Source organism: Suillus subalutaceus (assembly GCF_016647625.1).
Source record: "Suillus subalutaceus strain FC151 chromosome Unknown DFJ58scaffold_142, whole genome shotgun sequence".
Lineage (NCBI taxonomy): Eukaryota > Fungi > Basidiomycota > Agaricomycetes > Boletales > Suillaceae > Suillus > Suillus subalutaceus.
In genome coordinates this window covers 99,982-120,544 of record NW_024540391.1, presented here as the reverse complement: position 1 = coordinate 120,544, position 20,563 = coordinate 99,982, and the positions used below count along the sequence as shown (strand labels likewise).

General features: G+C 46.9%; 7 protein-coding genes across 7 annotated transcripts; 5 read left to right on the top strand and 2 right to left on the bottom strand.

The window, feature by feature from the left end:
- Positions 1-2,842: 2,842 nt before the first annotated feature.
- Positions 2,843-3,811, top strand: DFJ58DRAFT_103023 (uncharacterized protein). The gene is made up of 5 exons (XM_041378611.1): positions 2,843-3,390; positions 3,440-3,469; positions 3,517-3,617; positions 3,668-3,707; positions 3,765-3,811. Exon 1 carries the CDS (start codon positions 2,934-2,936, stop codon positions 3,372-3,374), a length of 441 nt encoding a protein of 146 aa, XP_041238767.1. The 5' UTR covers positions 2,843-2,933; the 3' UTR covers positions 3,375-3,390; positions 3,440-3,469; positions 3,517-3,617; positions 3,668-3,707; positions 3,765-3,811.
- Positions 3,812-5,123: 1,312 nt separating this feature from the next.
- Positions 5,124-6,918, top strand: DFJ58DRAFT_748933 (uncharacterized protein; the record flags this gene model as incomplete). The annotated part of the gene is made up of 9 exons (XM_041387620.1): positions 5,124-5,213; positions 5,278-5,426; positions 5,480-5,702; positions 5,756-5,809; positions 5,847-5,984; positions 6,139-6,231; positions 6,286-6,396; positions 6,453-6,756; positions 6,806-6,918. The coding sequence occupies 9 exons, from the start codon at positions 5,124-5,126 to the stop codon at positions 6,916-6,918; spliced, it is 1,275 nt and encodes a 424-aa protein (XP_041238766.1).
- Positions 6,919-7,470: 552 nt separating this feature from the next.
- Positions 7,471-10,840, bottom strand: DFJ58DRAFT_718504 (uncharacterized protein; the record flags this gene model as incomplete). The annotated part of the gene is made up of 12 exons (XM_041384484.1): positions 7,471-7,641; positions 7,667-7,896; positions 7,946-8,538; positions 8,592-8,730; positions 8,788-8,973; positions 9,028-9,422; positions 9,472-9,620; positions 9,675-9,840; positions 9,892-10,085; positions 10,184-10,513; positions 10,569-10,718; positions 10,817-10,840. 12 exons carry the CDS (start codon positions 10,838-10,840, stop codon positions 7,471-7,473), a joined length of 2,727 nt encoding a protein of 908 aa, XP_041238765.1.
- A 1,167-nt stretch (positions 10,841-12,007) lies between these two features.
- Positions 12,008-12,774, top strand: DFJ58DRAFT_845606 (uncharacterized protein; the record flags this gene model as incomplete). Its single annotated transcript, XM_041393174.1, has 4 exons — positions 12,008-12,069; positions 12,200-12,250; positions 12,360-12,584; positions 12,642-12,774. 4 exons carry the CDS (start codon positions 12,008-12,010, stop codon positions 12,772-12,774), a joined length of 471 nt encoding a protein of 156 aa, XP_041238764.1.
- Positions 12,775-13,376: 602 nt separating this feature from the next.
- Positions 13,377-13,588, bottom strand: DFJ58DRAFT_667565 (uncharacterized protein; the record flags this gene model as incomplete). Its single annotated transcript, XM_041382632.1, has 2 exons — positions 13,377-13,471; positions 13,522-13,588. Coding segments are annotated over 2 exons (162 nt in total), but the record flags the coding sequence as incomplete, so codon positions are not given.
- A 2,316-nt stretch (positions 13,589-15,904) lies between these two features.
- Positions 15,905-17,654, top strand: DFJ58DRAFT_733203 (uncharacterized protein; the record flags this gene model as incomplete). The annotated part of the gene is made up of 9 exons (XM_041386267.1): positions 15,905-16,021; positions 16,078-16,185; positions 16,243-16,371; positions 16,423-16,472; positions 16,520-16,648; positions 16,702-16,723; positions 16,777-16,807; positions 16,859-17,073; positions 17,181-17,654. 9 exons carry the CDS (start codon positions 15,905-15,907, stop codon positions 17,652-17,654), a joined length of 1,275 nt encoding a protein of 424 aa, XP_041238762.1.
- A 2,184-nt stretch (positions 17,655-19,838) lies between these two features.
- On the top strand, positions 19,839-20,038 carry DFJ58DRAFT_667555 (uncharacterized protein; the record flags this gene model as incomplete). Its single annotated transcript, XM_041382630.1, has 2 exons — positions 19,839-19,929; positions 19,959-20,038. Coding segments are annotated over 2 exons (171 nt in total), but the record flags the coding sequence as incomplete, so codon positions are not given.
- Positions 20,039-20,563: the final 525 nt, after the last annotated feature.

Below are 20,563 nucleotides of genomic sequence, written 5' to 3'. Positions count from 1 at the left end.
CCATCATCTCTCCTTCATAGTTTTTTCAGTTCCCTACGTGTCGGCACGCGACCTCCAAATTCACCTCAATCAATACGGCGTGAGCCCCGACATTGGAATCTCAACTTATTTTTTGTGGGGATTTCCAGACGCCCCATCGAAGTTGCTCCTTGTCGCGAGGAAGATGTGAGTTGCTAGCATACATCACTCCTCTCTCATTCCATTGACAAAATCACAGAGATACGGCATTACCCCCGAATCTGACGAAGAAGCTGCCGCAGCCATGCAACGTACCAATGGCAATGAGACTAACGGTTCAACGCAACCTACTCAACCTGCAGCAGGCGTACAAGGATCACCAACGGAAACACAAGGCTCAAGTGGTGGGACTGGAGAAGTTTCTTATGAGGTTAGCTGCTGTGGATTTTACATTGGTCGTCGTCCCACTTCGCATCGGTCGTGAGGTCATTTATTCGAACTCTGACATTCAATAATTTTGCCTCTTCCCTTTCATATGTGTTTACGCTCATTCACTTAGCTTGTGCCGTCCTATATATATACAGCATGTTATGTATCATATCTTTACATAGATCATGCTATGCTATCATTACATGCCTGTTGCATCTCTGGCTACTCCATTGAGGGGGGCCGTTCAGATTCAATATGCCAAATCGTTGATTTCTCTGGTCCACTTCAACTTTCATCGAATCTCCCCGACAAGACAAATCCCAACACGACATATCGCGAATGTTTAACAATACAGTACGGCTCTGGACGTCCGATCTCACTCAAGGGCAGGCTGCAACACACAGAGGATGGAGTGTTGTTGACGCGAAGGAACTTGGTAGAGGAATCTGAATTGCGAAGAAACGGGATACAGAAGACCTGCAGGGTTAACACTCAAAACCAAGATATGCTGACGCAAAGAGTTTATTATGTCCCTCCCGGCATATGACATACTCGTCATCATCCTCTGGCCAACTTTTTGTGCGCGAGCAGTATGCAGATACATCTACATCAAGCGCGTCATTGGTGGGTTCATGTTTGATGAAGGTATAAGTACAGAAGCGGAAGTGGTGCTGGGCGAGCAACCGTGTAAGAAGGTGGTGTTGGATAGGTGTGTTTTTTGATCATTGGGGATGCTGGATGATGGGTGTTAATCCATGGCTATGATAAAGCTCCACAATCCACCCGGTGAGGATCCGATGCCAGGCATGGATGAAGGAGGCAACTATGTTGCGAGGGATGATCGTTTGTGTTTTTACTTGGAGTTCCTGAGGACCTTGTGTAAGAACCTGAGTGGCTCTCGCTGCGAGTTCGAAGGGGTGTGGAGACCACTAGTGCGTTGTATATGCGCTGTAGAATTGGATTAGCTTTCAACGAAGGTTATGCGATACGGATCGAGACGAGTCTGAAATGAATAGTCGATAGATATAGCGATGCGGTTCAGAAGACGAGTGCGAGAATGAAACTGGGAGACTGGTATATTTGCCTGCAGTAGTGAGACATATCGGGTGACCCCTTAGATGGAACACTGTCATACAATGGCCTTAATGCCACTTCCTTGTGTAAGGCGTGATTGGTACGACTTGGTTTACTATTTTCAGTGCCAATACCAGATGAAAAGAATCATTCTCGTCCCAGATAGCCACCACCAAACAGCTCAAGAGCCACCTGAACCCTGACCTGATAGATGCTGATATTGAGGAGTCGCTTGCGCATTGTGCAGGAGTTGAATGTGGCATGAAGTGAGGTCGTCAGACCTGCAGTTACGCCGCCTTTGAGCATATCTATGACAGAGGTGATAAGTGTCGGTGTGTGTGGGTAAGAGGGATGGTTGTGTGGGGGAGAGATGTGGTCAAATCACTTGAGTTAGAAATCTAGGCTTTGTCGATATATAAGTACGCTGGGCAAAGGGGAAGCGGATGGAAAGAACGTATGAAGAACTAACATCCAACTCACCTTCAACGGCAGCCAACCAGCTGTATACACTCAGCAGAGGCAATTATGTGTACGAGGTCAGTGAGCATGAGATTGGATTCTATTAGTACCAACAGGTGTCAAGACATGTGAGTAGGTAAAAACGTCCCAGGAAGGGTTAGGGCAAATCTGCCTACGCTCATTAGCACTCCCATTGCTCACACGTGCGATGGACTGAGGATACTGTGCGATGACGGCAATGCACTGCCCCATCCTACTTCTCCGCCTGCGCTGTAAAGTTCCTGATACTGTTAATCCCGGTCAGTCCACAAGTCAATTGGTGCTGATAGAACACGTACGATTCTTATTCTTCACTGTAGAAGCAAACACCGCACAGTCAGTCTGTATCTGAAGATAAGTGAGAGTAAGAAAAACGCACCTGGGCTCAGCATGAATGGACACGGCTGCCTTTATACATTCTGCCCAGGTTTGCCTGGACGTGCGAAATCGTTCTTTCCACCGAGCGTTGTGAAGAGTGTATCCAACGTAAGGTACTCGGTTTAATGGCGTGGGCAAAATGATGCTACCAGTCCAGTGGGTCAGTAGACAAGAGAGATGCACTATTGAAGTCGATTTTCGGAACTTCAAGTGGAGGTTCAAGCAGAAGTTGATCGGGTTTTCCCGGATTGTGCTCAGAATTGATGAGTTCTTAGACGAAATTATCTCTAAGACGAGCACAATTTGACAAACGTCATTCACACTAAAGTACTTGCGCTATTAGAGCATACTATCTATAGCATTCGAGAAACGGTCACTCCAATGACGTCAAGAATGTTTATCGATGCCGCGTAAACGCATCGGTGGCAAATCTGATGCCAGTGGTGGCGTCGGCTTGCCATGAGCTGGTGGTGACTTCCCCTTAGCTCAGACTCCAGTCTACCCCAATCACGCCTCCCCGTAGACGCATATGTACATCCTTTCGCAATGTAAAGCGAGAAGAAGAAATTACATTCGCGAGATGGAAGGCATATGACATGCACGCTCAACACCGCTCGACTTCCGAATCCTCCATATGCGTGTCTGAACTGGGTACAGTGGTGCTCCTCCTTTCAGAGTTGAGATTCACCACCGCAACCCTCACCCACACACTCGGATCCAGCGTCCCCTTTCTCCTCATGCACCTCCCTCCCCCTCCGCCAATTTCTTCAGATTCAGGCGTTGAAAATATGCTCAGAGAAGTCGGTTCTACTTTCTGGAACCCCGCTGTTTGTGGTGTGCAAGGTCTTCTTTGTGGTGAACTTGATGTTCGATGGGAGCGTGATCCGGGAGGTAGTGGGCAGCCTGGGTTGTGGTGCCGTGACAAAGAGTGCAGAACTGGACGCTGCATACACTTGGGGAGTATGTCAATGTCCTTCAGAACATTGATCGTTAACTCGGATGGTTATCCATCTTTGGACGACTCAACTCGGGGTTGAGTGCTACACTACCATTGTATGTATACATACCACGTATCCATCTCCACTTTGATTACACTTCTCAGAGGTGCCGAACCGGGCGTGTAAACTCATTCGCATGTTCATTTCTTACAATCAAAATTGACTCTCACAGTTGGTCAAGGTGACTGGATATATGTTGGGGTCTGGACTCAAGCAAACTCCATATCTTAGCGCTCGCCGACGGATTTGGTGTTGGTCAGATGTGAGGCGGAATAAACCGAGGTGCATCGAAATCCAAACAGAAGTCACCTCACTGCCACTAACTCAGCAAGGTGCCTGCAACCACAGCATGCAAATCTGAGCGTTTAGCAGGTCCGTTCATCACCTCCATCTCCTCTCCTCAACTCTTATCTTGCGCATCATCTCAAGGCTCATTGTCTATTTGTTTGTAAAGCACGTCGTCCTTTCTCAATCAGGGTCATGCCCCGCGAAGAGACTGAGTCAAGCACGTCAGCCAGAGGGAGAGAAGCGCTGTTAGGCTCATCGGCACGTGTGGGACCTGTAGCGGGAGAGAAGGATCCACCACCCATATGGTGCACAGCACTGCCAGGATGCTCTTTGGGAAGGTGAGCAAACCGTATTGGGATACCCACTGACTTACTCAACAAGAAACAGGCCGGAATGAAGCGCTCCCTCCTCAATGGCAACAGTATAAGGTACTGGATGGTAGAACACGATATCAAGACGACACGCTGTCCATGGGTTCATGGCAACGCCCTTTACCAGGAGTGCGACTAGGTAAGCGGAGAAAGTGTCACCAGGAGCGAGGGACTTATGACAAAGCATAGATTATTTGGTTACTGGATGCGAATGGCACATCTCACCACTCGGTCGGTCCTACTTCGTCAACCACAACACTCGGTCCACATCGTGGAAGAAACCAATACCAGAACGTCCAGCAGGGAGCTTGATGCCGGAGTGCATCATCGAGGGTCACTCCAAATGCATATGGAGCCTTGCCTGCTTGGGCACCAGTTGCAATGTACTGAGCGCGTCGGAGGACTGTTCGATTCGCCTGTGGAAAATAGATGGAGAGTCAGTAGGAAAGCCTTTGAATAGCCATTGGGCACATATATGCTCGATGGCTGTATCCCCGGATGAAAAAATGGTTGTGAGTGGAAGTACAGACGGCAGACTACGGCTGTGGAACATGAAGAAGGGCAGTATGGTTGGCGATCCGTGGGAGGGGCACTATGATCAAGTGAGGTGCCTCGATTGGTCTCCCAGTGCCCTGGAGATAGCAAGTGGATCAGGAGACGGCACCATTCGACGCTGGAACCCGGATAGTGGCCGACAAATAGCACCGCCAATAGAAACCAGTCACGGTTGGGTGAATACTGTCAAATACTCTCCACAGAGCGACAAATTCACGAGCGGTGGGGAGGACGACATGAGCAGTGTGTGGTCAAAGGATGGGCAGCTGCTCATCAAGATCAAGGGACATGAAGACGGGGTGATGTCGTTGTGTTGGTCCAAGGACGGCGCATACATCTTCTCCTGCATCATTCGATGACACCATCCGAAAATAGGCGATCGATTGATGGGGAGGAACTCGTCGTTCTTCGGGGATCATACCAACCGTGTCAGATCCATCTTGTCTATCCCCTAATGAAAGCCATCTCGTTAGCGCATCAAATGACTGCTACCTTTCTCATCTGGGCCCTCAAGACGAATCAGCCAGTCGGAGATCCACTCTTGCACTGACGATGAACTCATTGACTGTTGTCCATGTCCCCTGATGGAAAATACATTGCCAGTGCTGGATTTGATGACACAAAGATTATGTGTGGAGGGTGGAGGCAGCATTCAAACATCAGGGTGTGCGCATCTGCATTGTGTTTTGATGTCTTTTCTATTTTCTGAAGGTTTTGGTTGTTTTCAGGGTACTGATGATGCTAATGCCAAAACCCTGATGATGAAGTCCAAGGCAAGTCAGTTCTGTGTCTCTTTCCTACTTGATCTCATCTTTTTCACTAGGGACATCCAGCCCGACCGAACCAACAAGCCAATGCCAGAGGTTCAGCGAGATATGTTGGTGTAATTTTTTCGATCCTTGTATCTTACTCACTTGATTTTGATAGCAGGGCAATGATTTCTTCGGCAACGATACGAACTGTAATGCTTCATCTGGAAGCCCATCATTTTTCATTCGTTGGCGTCATTCTCCTCGGTCCCATTCATTTCGGTACTCGGCCTGCAAATACACTTCAACCAATACCGTGCCAGTCCCGACAATGGAATTTCACCTTATTTCCTAGAGGGACCTCTAGCCGCATCATCAATGTAGCTCCTGGTCGTAAGAAAAATGTGAGTGGCTCCCATCACTCATTTTTGATATATTGAAATCGATACATTTGCAGAGAATTGCCATTGCCCCTCCTACCAAGGCAGAATTGGATGCAGCTATGCAACGTGTAAATGGCAACGAGGCCGACGGTTCAATGCGCCCAGGCCAACCTGCGCTGGGGACACAAGGGTCTCCAGGACGACCAACACAAGTTCAAATTCAAACTCATACTCAAGGCTCGACTGGTGGAACAGGAGATGTTTCCTACGAAGTTAACTGCTGTGGACTCTTATTTAGTTGTCGTCAGTCCCACTCCGCGTCAGTCATGAGCCTGTCGATCGATGGTTTTCTCTCCTTTCTCTCGGGTGCGTTTATGGAATATTTCGCACCCAGCTATCATACCTATGTTATCGTCTCATTTCTTGGATTACAGCTGTACTCATAACCGATGTTTAGAATTACCGTGACTACCAGAGAGATGCTATTGATGTATATCCTACTACCCGACGTGCTAATAAGACAGTAGTTCACCCTGAGTGCATGTCTCTGGTTTTTTCAGGTGCACTTCCACTTGCACATCACACATTTTTCTGACACGCTCAGATACTCTGCTGCTCCGATCAATGGAATGCCTTCCCCCTCGCGATACCCCCTTTTGCAATACCCCTTCTGGCTTTCTGGTTGAAGTGTCTGTCGAGTGTGTGTATACATCTGGTGCGCTCCTTCGACCTTGTAGCTAAAATTATGACTGATTATCATGTCTAACAAAGATCCGTCATAGCTCAATAAGGAGGACAGTGGCACCCCAATCCGCAGCTCATGCTGCGACCTCACCTATGCCACCTGGCGTCAACACCCATCCGCATTGGAAGGCTGGCTCCTGGCAGTATAACCTTGCATATAACATGAATGCAGGTTCCAGTGTTCCCTGGGCACCCGGAATTGGGCGAGCTCAGAACGTCCCCGCTAACTTTAATCCTTACAAGCGCATCCCGTACCAAACCCGAGCTACTGGCAGACACTGGCTCCCTGACAACTGGTCTTGGTTTGGCGAACATGGTCCCTGCGAAGTGCGTGCGTGGTTTGGTCCTCCAGAGATGATCTGGCTTGAAGGACACTGTAGAACAGATTGAGAATCTACCAGAGATGTACGAGGGGACGCAGCGCCACAAACTTCGTGGATACGGAACCCTTCAAGTCTGTTACCGACGGATGGAGCAGACCGCTCTACCCTGAAGAAGGACTTCAACAATCGTGGTAGCTCAGGATAGCATTCGGAGAAACTCGACCCTAACCAGTTATGGGCCCCTACAAAGAGGTTCACAGGACAGCCATAACACTACAAGCATGGGCACACCTGTACGAGACTATTTTTAGTCATCCAGCCTCCCGACACAATTCTGTAGACAGCTTGAGTTCTCGCTCACAAGGGCCTGAGCCAACATTCCATCTCTTCGGCAACTCCGCCACCACCATCGTCGCACGGTCATATAGGTTCAATTTATTCGAAGCGGACATCATGCATCATCATCCAGATCGCAACATGTGCCCCCTTTCCAGCTCTGCCATCCACAACTTCGTGTAGGGGTAATGCAATACCCGTTGTAGTTACAAGTGAGGGTTAGTGCATTAACCTTTGTAACTACAAGACAAACAAATGCATTAACTCACGATAACCACAAGAGCCAGACCAGGCACACTTGACTCTTGAGCCACAAATACATTCTCGATTGATACGAGCCGGCGGCAGTGCATGCTAGGTTACAACGTTGCGTATAAGATTGGATATTAAGGAAGTAACAATTCAGGAAGGTAGAGATCTAAGTCGGCTTCACTATCTGCTGGACACGTAGTATTACAGGCTGCAGTCAGTGGGAGATGCGCTGCCCACTTGATCTCAAAACAGTGGGCGAGTTTGTCTCTGAGCCGAGCCTGACGATAGGCATAGGCGCTTAGACCCTCATTGTCAGTGGTGGATTCCAACTTGAAGTGTGTGTTCCGCAATCTTCTTCTTCCACCATGATGCGTGCCACCTAAGAAAGCAGGACACCCGGCGCATCTCCTCCTGAAGTAGCTCAACTTCTTCTGCCCATCGCATGGATCTTGCACGAGCTTTGCACCATTCGACTCTGAGACCTGCTGGCAAAATTAGCGTCTTTCTGTCGTGACTCACACTCCAGCTTACTATCTTGTACCACTTCATCTTCATCATCCCTGACTCCTTCAACCAGCCATATCCACGATAACTGTCTTCAACTTCGACCTTCACTTTCCCCTCGCTTTGGAACTGACATCCCGCGTATATCGTCCTTCCTCTCAAGAACCCTGTATTTGTTATCCCAGCCAACATGTCCAAGTACGTGCGCAAGAGATGAGAGAGCCATGCGAGCTGCACGATACTTCTCTCCTGCAGCTGTTGCCCTGGCTTCAATGCGATTGAGGGCGTTCTGGGCCCGAGTATTCGCGCTTTGGCCACGTATCCAGTCCCTCTTGAAGGTATACATGTAGTCCCGCAGGCGAAGACTTTGTCTGATTTCCTCGAGGGTGTCTCCGGCCTGAGCATGTCGTAATTCCCATTCGATGGTGAGGAGTTGGGGATTACAAGGTATAGGCTTGCTGCACAGAGCGGATGGGAGCCAGAGCTGGGAATCCTCGGGATTGATCGTGTCTGAGGTGCTGTGGGAAGGCGACTGGACCCTGGATTCCAAGAGCTGTACTGCAGGGGTGTAGAGAGCTTGAATGCGCTTCCAAGTATCAATTTTGTGTTGTAATGCATTCCGCAGTCGTTGGACTGTGCCCATTTGCGTATCCGTGGCATGCAGACCCTGCTTCATGATATCTACTTTCAAACGACGCCTGTTTACAAAGAAATGAATAGAATGAAAATTAAGTCAGATAATACTACATACTGTTCGTTCTCTAGGTCAATCCCCAATGCGATGAATATACTTGGGGACACATCAGCGTGCATCGAGATGTCAGTGCCTTGATGGAGCTCAGATGCCTTGAGTTGGGCAAGTTTGAGCCGGACAGCAGCTTGTGTAACAGCTTGTAACCCAAGTCATTAGTAGCTCCCCATGATTGGATTTAGTGTGTGCTACTCACGAATAACCTTTGCTTCAAATGGATTTGTGACCGATGAATCGTTTGGGTTCTCCTCCCAGGATTTGATTTCAACCTTCCAGGCCTCCGTCGTCTCTGGCACCAGAGCCTCGTCAAGTTCTTGGAATGCTGTTTGATGCGCCTCATGTTCCTCTTTGGCCTCGATCATTTTACGAAGGAGTGTGGCACCTGTCGCAAATACAATATCATACATGTCAGTACCAAGTTGCAGCCAAAACATACCAAGTCCCACAACCTTCTTCCAGTTCCAGTCACCAAAATGGTCGTCGAGTGCGTCTCTCTGTGAGCCTGGCCCCATTTCTTTGGTACTAGAGGCCACAGGGTTGATATTTGACCATCCACGTTCAGGCGCTTCGCCATCAGTGCGTCCAACATACTTCGAAAAATTAAAAGAAAACTTGGTCTGACGTGTCAGAATGTGCGCGGGGAGGTGAAATTTTGGAACGAAAAATCTAACGAATGTCGCCAGATGGTCTAGATGGAGGTCGAGTGGCATTGTTGACATCCTCTGCCATAGGTTCTTGTGCCACTGGCAAGCGATGTCGTACGAGACATTGAGTGTGTCGATGCAGCGTCCACGGAGGGTCGAGAAGAACAAAAAATCCATATTCATGTATCTAAGTTCAGTCAGTATCATCAATAACTGCCAGCTGGTTTAATAGATACCTTTCGCCTTTTTGTAGATCGCCAATGCCATTCGGCAACTTCATGTTGTGTCGTGCACAATCAATGGTCCCAACTCCTGTGGCAGCTAGACCATGAGATACCTTCGTGTCTGCCATGTTCACCGCATTATGGAATGAACATGTACTTTTCTGTGTATATAGCGGTCAGAGTAAAATATGTAGGCGAATACAATAAAAGCTCACCTCCTGCGGGTTGCCACTGTAGGTTTGTAGATATGCCTTGTAAGCGGTCTCCTCGACGAAATAAGCCCATCTGCGACTGAGGCCAGGGTCCATGCTGTCTTTAGATACCATGCGCCTTTTGAGGTGAAAGTTCGCATCAATTGCTAGAAAGAGACCATACAACCAACTAGTCATCAGTCAGCCAAGTGAGTATAGATATGGATGCAACCGCTTGTACCGTTTTCCTTTCAGCGCATCATTCCAATTATCGGGTAGGTTTTTTCCTGGTTGCAGACAAGCTGGGCATATCACAGCACACTCACCATGTCCAGTACCCTCCACACTGGCAGAATCATATCCCCAGCCAGCCCGCTTGAGCATTTTTAGATGTCGCCACTCGTGCACTATCCGCATAAAGGCTTCATAATGATCCTGATGACACGAGTGAGCTGGATATTTGAACAAGAGTAAGGAGGTAGAACACATACCTTTCGTGAGCGAAGTCCTGTGTTGTCTGAGAGTCATGCAACAGCATGATAAAATTCATAGCCTGAACATTTGGATTCAAACGACAGAATGTGATATTGTTCGAGGATTCGGAAAGTGGCAGCGGTACGTGGATCAGTCGTTGTTGCCAGGAACCAAGCTGTACAAAGTAACTGTATTGTATGTGTCTGTGCGGTCTCACAGCCACAGAAATCAAGGCCGATCTCGTGGATTCCATTGGTATCGATGAGAGTGAAATCGTCGTTGTAGGCCCTTTCTGGCATCAGATATCGTTCACCTGTTGGATGACCGAGCTGCACACGCAACCCTAGCGTCTTCAGTGAGATGGTCACAAAGTAAGAGCCCGTCCACTCCTGTTGAGAATCATTCTAAGTACATGTAACATTTATCTGCTTGATAGCCTCTCACCTGGATCCGATGCGAAGGATTTTTAGTATGACTTGCGATAATGCAATCATGGCAGCACAGCTCTGTGCTGAAGCAATCTTTACAGTGGAATTGTGGAGTGTCAGAGTGACAGTTTCTGCAGATAGTGTCATATACATAGTCCCCGTGGCCCTCATGTCATAGTAGTTCCTGTAAAAAAAGGTCCCGGTCCTTGATCCATGTCAAGAGCGGGTGATCCTGGATAGATAGGGCGTCAGTGTTCAACCTACATGTACACATGCAGGCCAAGTCATTGAAAAATACTTACTCCTGCACTGTGGTATAAGTGAGTCTCAGCTCTGCCTAGCTGCTATACTCGCAGAATGCAAGAACGTTCGACCCTAAAGGGGAAGCAAGGAAAGCAAGGATCCACGGAATGATGCTAATCAACCCTGGTGAATGGCGGTGAAATGCGCTGAAGGCGCGCGCGGGAAAGCGAAGTGCGAAAGTGCGCGAAGCGCGGGAAAGTAGTGCAAGCAGTGCACAAGTGTAGAAGATGGATACTGAGACTGATAAGAGGAAAAGCGCGGATCTAGACGGATACTGAAGGTGCCACTAGCTATAGACTGATGCTAGGGCCTCAAAACGATGATGGACACATGCATTGCATGGAACTAACTGGTGATAGATACTGAGTGGTAGGAAGCTGGTGGTATGAAGCTAATGTGGAATAGTTGGGGTGTAAAACGAACATGAGAGTATGTAAGTTCTACCTAAGCGCTCTCCCAGGGCTCGGAGCCGAATAGGGAGCGCTCTAAGTATGTAAGTGAGGTAAAGTGATGTAAAGTAAGGGTCCATGATGAAATAGGAAGTGTAATATGCCAAATATAGTCAGATAATGAAAAGGGACATACCAAGGGACTGGTTGGACGATGGATGGATGCTCCTGGATGATGCGCGATGCAGGGCGCTTAAGTGCGAGAAAGCACGCAAGGCGCGCATGCGGGAATACTGCGCGTTGTGCGGGAAAGTGTCGCGCCTATGGCAGCATTTCGCGGGAAGTGGTGCGCTCCATGGTGGAAGTCATAGTGGATGATGGTGCAAGTTGTGCCATGAAGGCCAGTCATCAGAATTTGTAATATGAGCCCATATGAGCCTGCAGAAACGCGAGTCTCTACACCGGGCTATAGCCTTCCCAGCGCTGGGAAGGCTATGCAGGCGTCCCACTCTTGTCTCAGAGCTTCCAAAATGTATCCCATTCCATCCAATCGAGCAGTCAGTCCTTCCCAGTGCTTGAATCTGGCTATCAATACCGCATAGTATTATAATGCATTTCCGACTCTGCCATATGGACTTTGATGCAATTTCGCAGCTAATGCATTACACCACTTGTGAGTTCCATGGTTACCTGTATTTAAGGCTGAGATATGTTGCTTTCATCCTCTAGCTTCACATCATAACCATCCCGACGATTTACCTACATGGTTCAGATCTGGCTACAGGCTGCACTCAGTCCGGAGGATGATGTCCGAGTCATTCATGAGTCCCTTCTCTATCGCTCAATTGAATCATCTGCCGTCTCACTTTCATTGACTTAGGAATCATTGGGCCACTTGTCCCCATAGCTCTGACTTTGTGTACCACACCTTCTGAGTCCTCCTATGTGCCTGCAGTTTGTCATGGCTTGAATGTCGACCCGAACGACCTGACAGAAGACATCAATGGTGTGTACTATCCTCTATCTTTGTATGAGACTCACTTCGGTTCAGATGTACTATCTAGGCCATGTGTTCCTTGCGATATGTCAACACTAACTTTGTGGGACATAAACAGGATGTACGTATCCTTGGTGCCGTCTTACGCGCCTGCTGAGGACTGTGACGACATTGTTTTCTATGAGGACGAGCGAGGGTATGCAAAAGTCGCTAATACTATTGCAGATGATTGCCACATTTATTTCTATTGTGGCACGCTGTACAATATACCAGCAGATGCTAATGCTCCTCCACCCTTCACCTGTGTCACAAGTGGGCATTACATCGGGGTTTTCAGTGCTGAGTAAGTTGCAGGTTATCGTTATCTTAACGCCTCAACATTAATTAATTTTCTTTTCAGGGATTATGTGCCCATGGTGAAAGGAATTACTGATGCTGTTTTTTTCAAGGTTGAGTCACTTGAGGTTGGGGAGAGAGCGCTGAGGAAGGCAATCGAAAGATCTGACATAGTCAGATTCCTGACACCTTTGTAATAGGAACTGCGATTCATTGGTAACTGTCATGCCTAGTCACTATCATACTCATTGTACTTGACTCTTCGTTCTTTTACATGGCATGCTGTTTACTAACACAACTTCTCTCCAACTCTCACTCCCTTCCTTGAGAAGGCAGTTACTGAGTGAGGGTAGAGCTGCGAGCACCATTCACACCCTCGTGCAATGAACAAAAGGCGTGATGTACAAACACACTGAAAATTAGTGAGGACTGCTTAGAATGAGCCGACTATAAAGAAACATTGTTCGGCAGCGCAGCTATGGAGAGAAATTCTGGATTAAAGACATCTCCAGGAAAGAGGCATCCCAGGTAAGAAGTCGGTGTTGTTTTGAAAAGTTCATGGCCAAGCTCGAGGAATTCTGTATATGCACACATCCGAGTTGTTAGCGAGAATGATTCACAGATGAAACGAATTACCGTTGCTCATACAGAGTAACTCAATATGTTGAAAGCCATGGAGTTTTTAAGTGTTGTGCCTGCACCAGACTTGCCCCTGCCAAGCTGCTGTATCATTTTAGTCACAGCCATCCGATCCTGCCTTGTGCGATTCTTCAGATCTCGAGTTGTTAGCAAGAATGATTCACAGACGAAATGAATTACCATTGCTTATATCTGAAGCAAGGATATTTCTCACAGGAAAACCATCCGCCGCAGCCTTTCTGGCATCAACACCGACTAAAACGGAGTCAAGCTGAACCAACAAAGTAGATCATGATTTGACATACAACAACAGCCAAGGTGGAGTAATATGGCATCGGGGCGCTCATGACCAAGCTTGAGGATGTGTTCATACAGAGTAACTCAATATGTCGAAAGCCATGGAGTTTTTAAGTGTCGTGCCTGCACCAGATTTGCCCCCGCCAAGCTGCTGTATCATTTTAGTCACAGCCATCCGATCCTGCCTTGTGCGATTCTTCAGATCTTGGTGTTCACAATAACCGCCACCTATATCGGAGTTAGACATGCAAATTGGCATGCAAGATCTTGCATGTAGAGATGAGCTGAACGTAGCTTGTGGGAATGAGCATCCATGATAGCTGGTAGTGAAAGGATCAGTATTTACAATTTTAATACAAGAAGGGAGACGGAAACTTGCCATGTGCGATTCTTTAGATCTTGGAGTTCAGAACACTTGTCTTGGGATCATGAATATGCATGATGACAGCTGCAAAACTTACTCACTGGGAGACGGTGACATGATAGAGCACATTCAAAAGGCTCCCTTCAAATAGTGCAGTGCTATAGATATAAGCAATGAACGATGTTAATGTTTGAACTGTGAACGAGTAAGCCAAGTTACCACTTTGGGATGACAATTCTAATTACCGTCATGTAGTACTGGCTCCTGTAGACTCAAGGATTGCTCCTGCGACTCTTGAATGGGTGTCACATACCATTCATGTGGTGCTAAATCGATTATCTCCAACTATTGTTCAAACCATGTAGGCAGCACAGACGCCTGGCAGTGTCAATCATCAGTATGTATTGTCCGGCATCAACTGATATACTTCATTCTGTCACAGTCTCACTGTTCATACTTGCTTCTCAAATAGACTATCATGATTGTCATTGATGTTATTTGAACATGTCTTGACCCAAACACCAGTCTTAATCACGAGTATGTACTGTCTAGTATCAACATATGCTTCATTCTCATCTCATTCATACTTGCTAGCATCGCCAATGATATTTGAACATGTCTTGACCCAAAAGCCGTGCTCAAGATGATCCTTGATACAATGGGTGGCGTACGGTGCGTCTCTCTGCTGTCATTTTCTGCTGTCAATATGTCTGAGTAGTATAGGCTAACAAATAATGGAAACCTGATTCTCCATCAAATCAATACTGCGGCACATCAGAAGAATTTGAACTCAGTCATACTACTCAAGACGAAGAACATGGTGATGGTTATCATCCTTCAAGTTGGTGTGTTCCTATGGGTCCCACCTCTTTCCCACTGATGCACAGTGCACGACCTCTGCTTTATTTCACGGCATTCAGATGTTGAAACCTGTCTTGATCGTGCATTACTTTCCCCTCTAAATGACTATGTTGATAGATTTTCAATGACAAAATTCTGGTGTGTTCCTATGGGTCCCACCTCTTTCCCACTGATGCACAGCACAACGACCTCTGCTTCATTTCACGGTGTTCAGATGCTGAACCCTGTTTTGATCGAGACTCCATTGAATGCGACAGAACACACTCGACTACCTTGCAATGTTTAACCCATCCTGGAGTGTGTAACCTCTTGTTAGAAATGAGATCAGTCAGAGGTGTGCACGTGCGCATCATTGATTTCTCAAAGTCTAACTTTTCAGTACATTTGAATGTGACAGAACACACTCGACTACCTTGCAATGTTAATCCATCCTGGAGTGTGTAACTTCTTGGTTAAAATGGGATCAGTCAGAGGTGCGCGTGTGCGCATCATCGATTTCTCAAAGTCTAACTTCTCAGTACATTTGAAAGCGACTGTATCTCTCATATTATATACAAACTGTTTCATCATGTACAGTGAATCGAAGACAGTTTCCTCTGTGATCCCCATATACAAGTACATTTAATGGATTTTAGTGCACAGCATTGTCAAAAGCGAGAACGCGAAGAACACTGTCTATTTGCACAGACAATGCTAATGTAGTATTTCCTGAGTTGCTACTGTAAATGTCATAGATCTGACCAAAGGGGAGTCATGCTCCTTGTATGTATTAATCAAAACATTCGGCCCAGTCAGCCTAGCCTGGGCCACTGTGTAATTCATCTATTGATGCCATTGAACTTCCGCTAGACAACAGATTGCGAGACTCGCACATTCATTCAGGTTGACTGAAAAAAAGTAACACTGGCATTGGCCACTGAACAGGGAACAGAGTAGTTTCACTGAGAACTGGCCTTTAAGACAAACAATTTATTTTCACCTTCATACTAACTGCGGGTCTACCATCTCCTACGCACCCCCCCTCCATCTACTCATCAATGGGTCATCGTGGGCCTAAGTCTTGGGCTAACACAGAACAATCCAAATTCCTGTTAGACAGACTCGGTCAGTATATTGCCTGTAAAACAGCAAAAGTATACAAGCCATTCATCAATGAAACATGGAGCATGTTCGAGACACGATGGCCAGAGCGTAATTGTACTAATAACAGTGTCCCTGTAGAGGGAGACCTCACAGAGGTCGAGATAAAAAAGCTAACTGCAGTCAAGGATAAGCGTAAGCTAGTAAGTATTCAACACATAAAATACACTGCACAATACTAACCTGCATGGCCTTTCAGATGATCAAAACGTGGTATAGATGGCAGACAAATGTCGCGCGTTTAGCCCGCTCAGGCGGATTGAAAGGGGCACTTGACCTCGGTGAAACTCTGAGCAGAGGAGATGAGGTGTTGGGGTGAGCTCCGCAAGAAGTAGAAATATACTCACAGATTTTCTACAACGAGCGCGTGAAGGGGGAAGCAGATGCGGCAATCAAGGCCGAGGGTATTTCTACACGTGGCAAAAAGCTTGCAAAACGGAAGGACGTCACTCGTGCCAAATATGCCGCTGAAAATGATAGCATCAGGACTGAGGTCCAAGAAAAGCACCAGGAAGCTCTTACGAACTGGAAAGAAAAATGAGAGCTAGCTAGAGCCGGTTTTGTTCAAGATGTTGAACAAGAGGAGAAGATTAGGTACGTCCTGATTCATATTGGAAACTTGTTCTCACCTACAAATGCAGGGCCTTCAATGAACTCGGGGCACATCTTGATTGTGTCTTCCGCCACCTGTCCCACAAGACGGGTGGACTTAAGTTCACCTGTATTGCTGGAGGACGGAACCCAACCACAGGTGAAATTGTAGTTCTTGAGTAAGTATTGAATTTGCACATGCTGGACACTATCAACTCACTATATAATGCAGCTACCATCTCAGAGAGACGGAGGTGGGGAGCGAGTTTTCGGCTGAATATGCTGGGTTCAGCTGAAGTCCAGACAGCCTATGCTAATTTCAGTCAAATTGGTGCTGGGTAAGCATCTATTAATTATTACACAATGCGATGCTTACCTTGTTCAATCAGCTCACGATGAAAAGATGCTAGCTTCAGCACTGGATGCAGGTACCATTGCGGATGAGGCGGCCAATGAGTTGGATGAGATTTTTGGGGAGGATAGTGAAGAAGATGAGGAAGAGGCTGCTGAGGAGGAGGAAAATGTTAGGGAGAATGAAGAGCTTGGGGATATGGATGATATTGGGCTGGGGCTGAACGGGCTTTATCAATTCGACCAAGTCATGGTAAGCAATGCATTAATCATCTGTTGAATTCTCACCGCTAATGCATCACACGTTCTAACAATGCTGTAATGCATTTTTGGTAATGCATTACCTTCAAACTCGTGTAGGATGACCAAGGGTCTATGGCTGACTTATCACCAGCACCTACAGCCACTTGGACCACTGCAGCTGTAGTCCCTGACAATAACATCGACTCCCTTCCTTTCAACCAGTTTGACATCTCCAGCTTGGATATGATTCATCTCAACAGTTTTCTCGCAAGCCTACCGCAGGTGCCTTACAACCCATTCACAGCCATTGGCCCAACATATGGTCTTGTGGATCAGGATCTCGACTTCAGCTTCATGCACGACTCCTCAAATTCATTCGACTATCAATATTCCCCACCGGTTATTCATGAACCAACAGGTCATCTTTTACCTGCATTCCCAGGTGATACTACCATGCCTAGTAACTTACCGCTCTCTCATTCCAATCATCTACCACCTACTACACCCCTCGCAAGCACTTCCAGCATCAACATGACAGATTCCAACACATTTGACCGTCTTGCCGGTCTAGAAGAGGAAGGTCCACGTTGAACAACACACCGCCATGTTCCATCCACACGCGAGCATATTCTCAATGCAATTGGGACGTCAAGTGCGCGTGTGCGCCCACCTATTTCTGTCAATAAAGAAAATAACAAGCGACGGAAGGCCAATACCACTGGCGCAGGCCAGCAGCCCAGGAAGTAAGACTGTTTCTATATGTTCTCCTCATTACTCACTGGACTTTTGCAACAGGAAACAGAAACACATTTGAAGAGATATTTGCTGGCGCTCAATAAAGGCTAGTGCATGAGTCTGACAGGGAATGTGTTTCGAATCGAGTAGATTAGATTTAGTTAGTGTAGAAAGCCATGGAATGATGAGATGGTTGGGGACATTTTGCTTCTGTTGGCTTCAGGGTAGAAACACGCTGGATTGAATGACCTCCGACTACACAAATACAGGCAGTCTTGTTATAAGTATGAGTATGAAAGGGAGGTGAGTGATAAGACATGCATATGCCGGCGAGAGGAGGGAGCAAAACGATTGAGATAAAGGAGTGTTGACAGGGAACTTTAAGAATAAGATAATAAGTGTCAACGATGATGAAAGGGAGAAGCTGAGGACAGAGGAATAAGGGATGTCATCATCATTTGAGAAGTTTGCGCCCTGCACAATGTAACTGTATCAAGAGATAAGGAAAAAAAACAAGGCATCTAGAGGTGTCAGACAAACGCAATTGTCTGCAAGGCCAGGATGTCTTGGTCACTGGCAGGTACAATGATGATATTTGAGCTGCCTCCACTTGAAATCTTGACTGCGATGCCTCCCAGGATGCCAGTGCACGACTGGAACAAGGGTGAATAAAATAGCTGTTTCATCAGGTCATCAGTCATGTACTCTTCTCTTTGCTTCACAATCTGTGATTCTAATTCAGCTTTTCTTGATCAGCTTGTCGGCGCATTCCATAATCATCGAAGTCTTTGAATTTGACTGAGTAGAACACCACACCCCAACTTCTGCATCACAAACCCGATCCAATTACAAGTCCCTGGCAGGATGAGCGGCAAGTGTGAAGGACCTTGAGTTGAAGGGCGGTCAAGTTGAAGTGCAGGTATATTATGGGAGGGCGGTTTGCACTAGTAATATGAGTGGGCAGGGCGTGGGCATGAACGAACCTGTTGAAGGACCAATGCCATCAAGCTATATAGCAAGCAGGCATAGCGTCGCATGCGCAGGTCATGATCACGTACAGAATCTGAGATATAATGCATTAGGTCAAACTAATGCATTAAGGTGCCTCGAAAAAGATGCGTGAAAAATGCATTACATTGTCCATCGTTGTTAATACATTACACCTGTCTGCTAACTATCATACATTATTGCATTATAATGACATGGTAGCCTGTGGCATCTTCATATTCATCTACATCAATGGCCATATCGTCATTGACAACCTGTACAACAGCTTTTTCACACACCCATGTTCACAAGAGAGCCAGAGTCATTTATGACCAGGTCAGACCTTTAAACGACATTGTCATCCAATGTTGTGCGGACCCTACACACTATCAAAGGACACACGGACACATGGATGAGGCTGTCGACCATCTGTCACACTCGTTTTCAGCGCCTCAAGCGAGCGCGAGCACATCAGTGTCCACTTCCCATGGCATCTCAGTGGCAGAACCCCTTTAGCAGCATCATTCACTCCCAATCACTTCTTCACTGTCCTCGATGGGTTCACTGTCCACATTTATGGAGGATATGGGTAGTGTACTGATCATCCTCAATAATTCTGTGTAAAAATATGCTGCTACTTGTTCGTTATCACGGAGTAGGACACAGCCTGTAATTCTGCTGGCCCACTTATCGACCATTCGGGCCAGAGTCTATATTGTCGTCTACCCATCCGAGTGCATATGAGGTACTCGGTTTTAATGGTGTGGCCAATCCAGTGAGTGCACCAGTGGCTAGTTAGAGGGATATGTACAAAGAGAGACGCACTAAGACATGTCGATTTTCAGAAGTGGAGGAAGAGGTTCAAGCATAAGTTGATCGGGTTTTCCCGGATTGAGCCACTAAGTTGAAAGCTGTTGAAAGTTCTTAGATGAAATATCTAAGACGAGGGAATACGATTTGACAAACATCATTCACACTAAAGTACTTGAGCTATTGTGTAAAGAGCATATTATCTATAGCATTCGAGAAACAGCCCAATGACGTCAAGAATGTTTCTCGATGCCGCTTAAACGCGTGCGTGGCAAATCTGACGTGCTGGGCTGGTGGTGGTTTCCCCTTAGCTCAGATTCCCAGTCTACCTTGAGTCTACCCCAATCACACCTCTCCATACAGACATACACATCCTTTCGCGATGTAAAGAGGAGAAGAAGAAGTTTTCGTCAAACTACGTCTGCGAGATGGAAGGCATATGACATATGCACACTCAAGATAGCTCCTCTTCCGAATCATCTATATGCGTGTCTGAAATGAGTACAGTGGCGCTCCTCCTTTCAGAGTCAAAATTCACCACCGCAACCCTCACCCACACTCGGATCCAACGTCCCCTTTCTCCTTGTGCATCTCCCTCCCCCGCCAATTTCTTCAGATCCAAGCATTGAAAACACGCTCGGAGAAGTCGGTTCTGCTTTCTGGAACCCCGTTCATTGTGATGTGCACAATGGGAGCATGATCTGGGAGGTAGTGGGCGGCCTGGGTTGTGGTGCCGTGAAGAGTGCAGAACTGGACGCCGGATACACTTGTGGAGTATGTCAATGCCCTTCAGGACATTGATTGTTAACTCGGATGGTTATTCATCTTTGGGTGACTCAACTCGGAGTTGAGTGCCATGTATTCATATCTACTTTGATTACACTTCTCAGAGGCGCCGACCGGGCGTGTAAACTCATTCATATGTCCATCTCTTACAATCAAAATTGACTCTCACAGTTGGTCAAGGT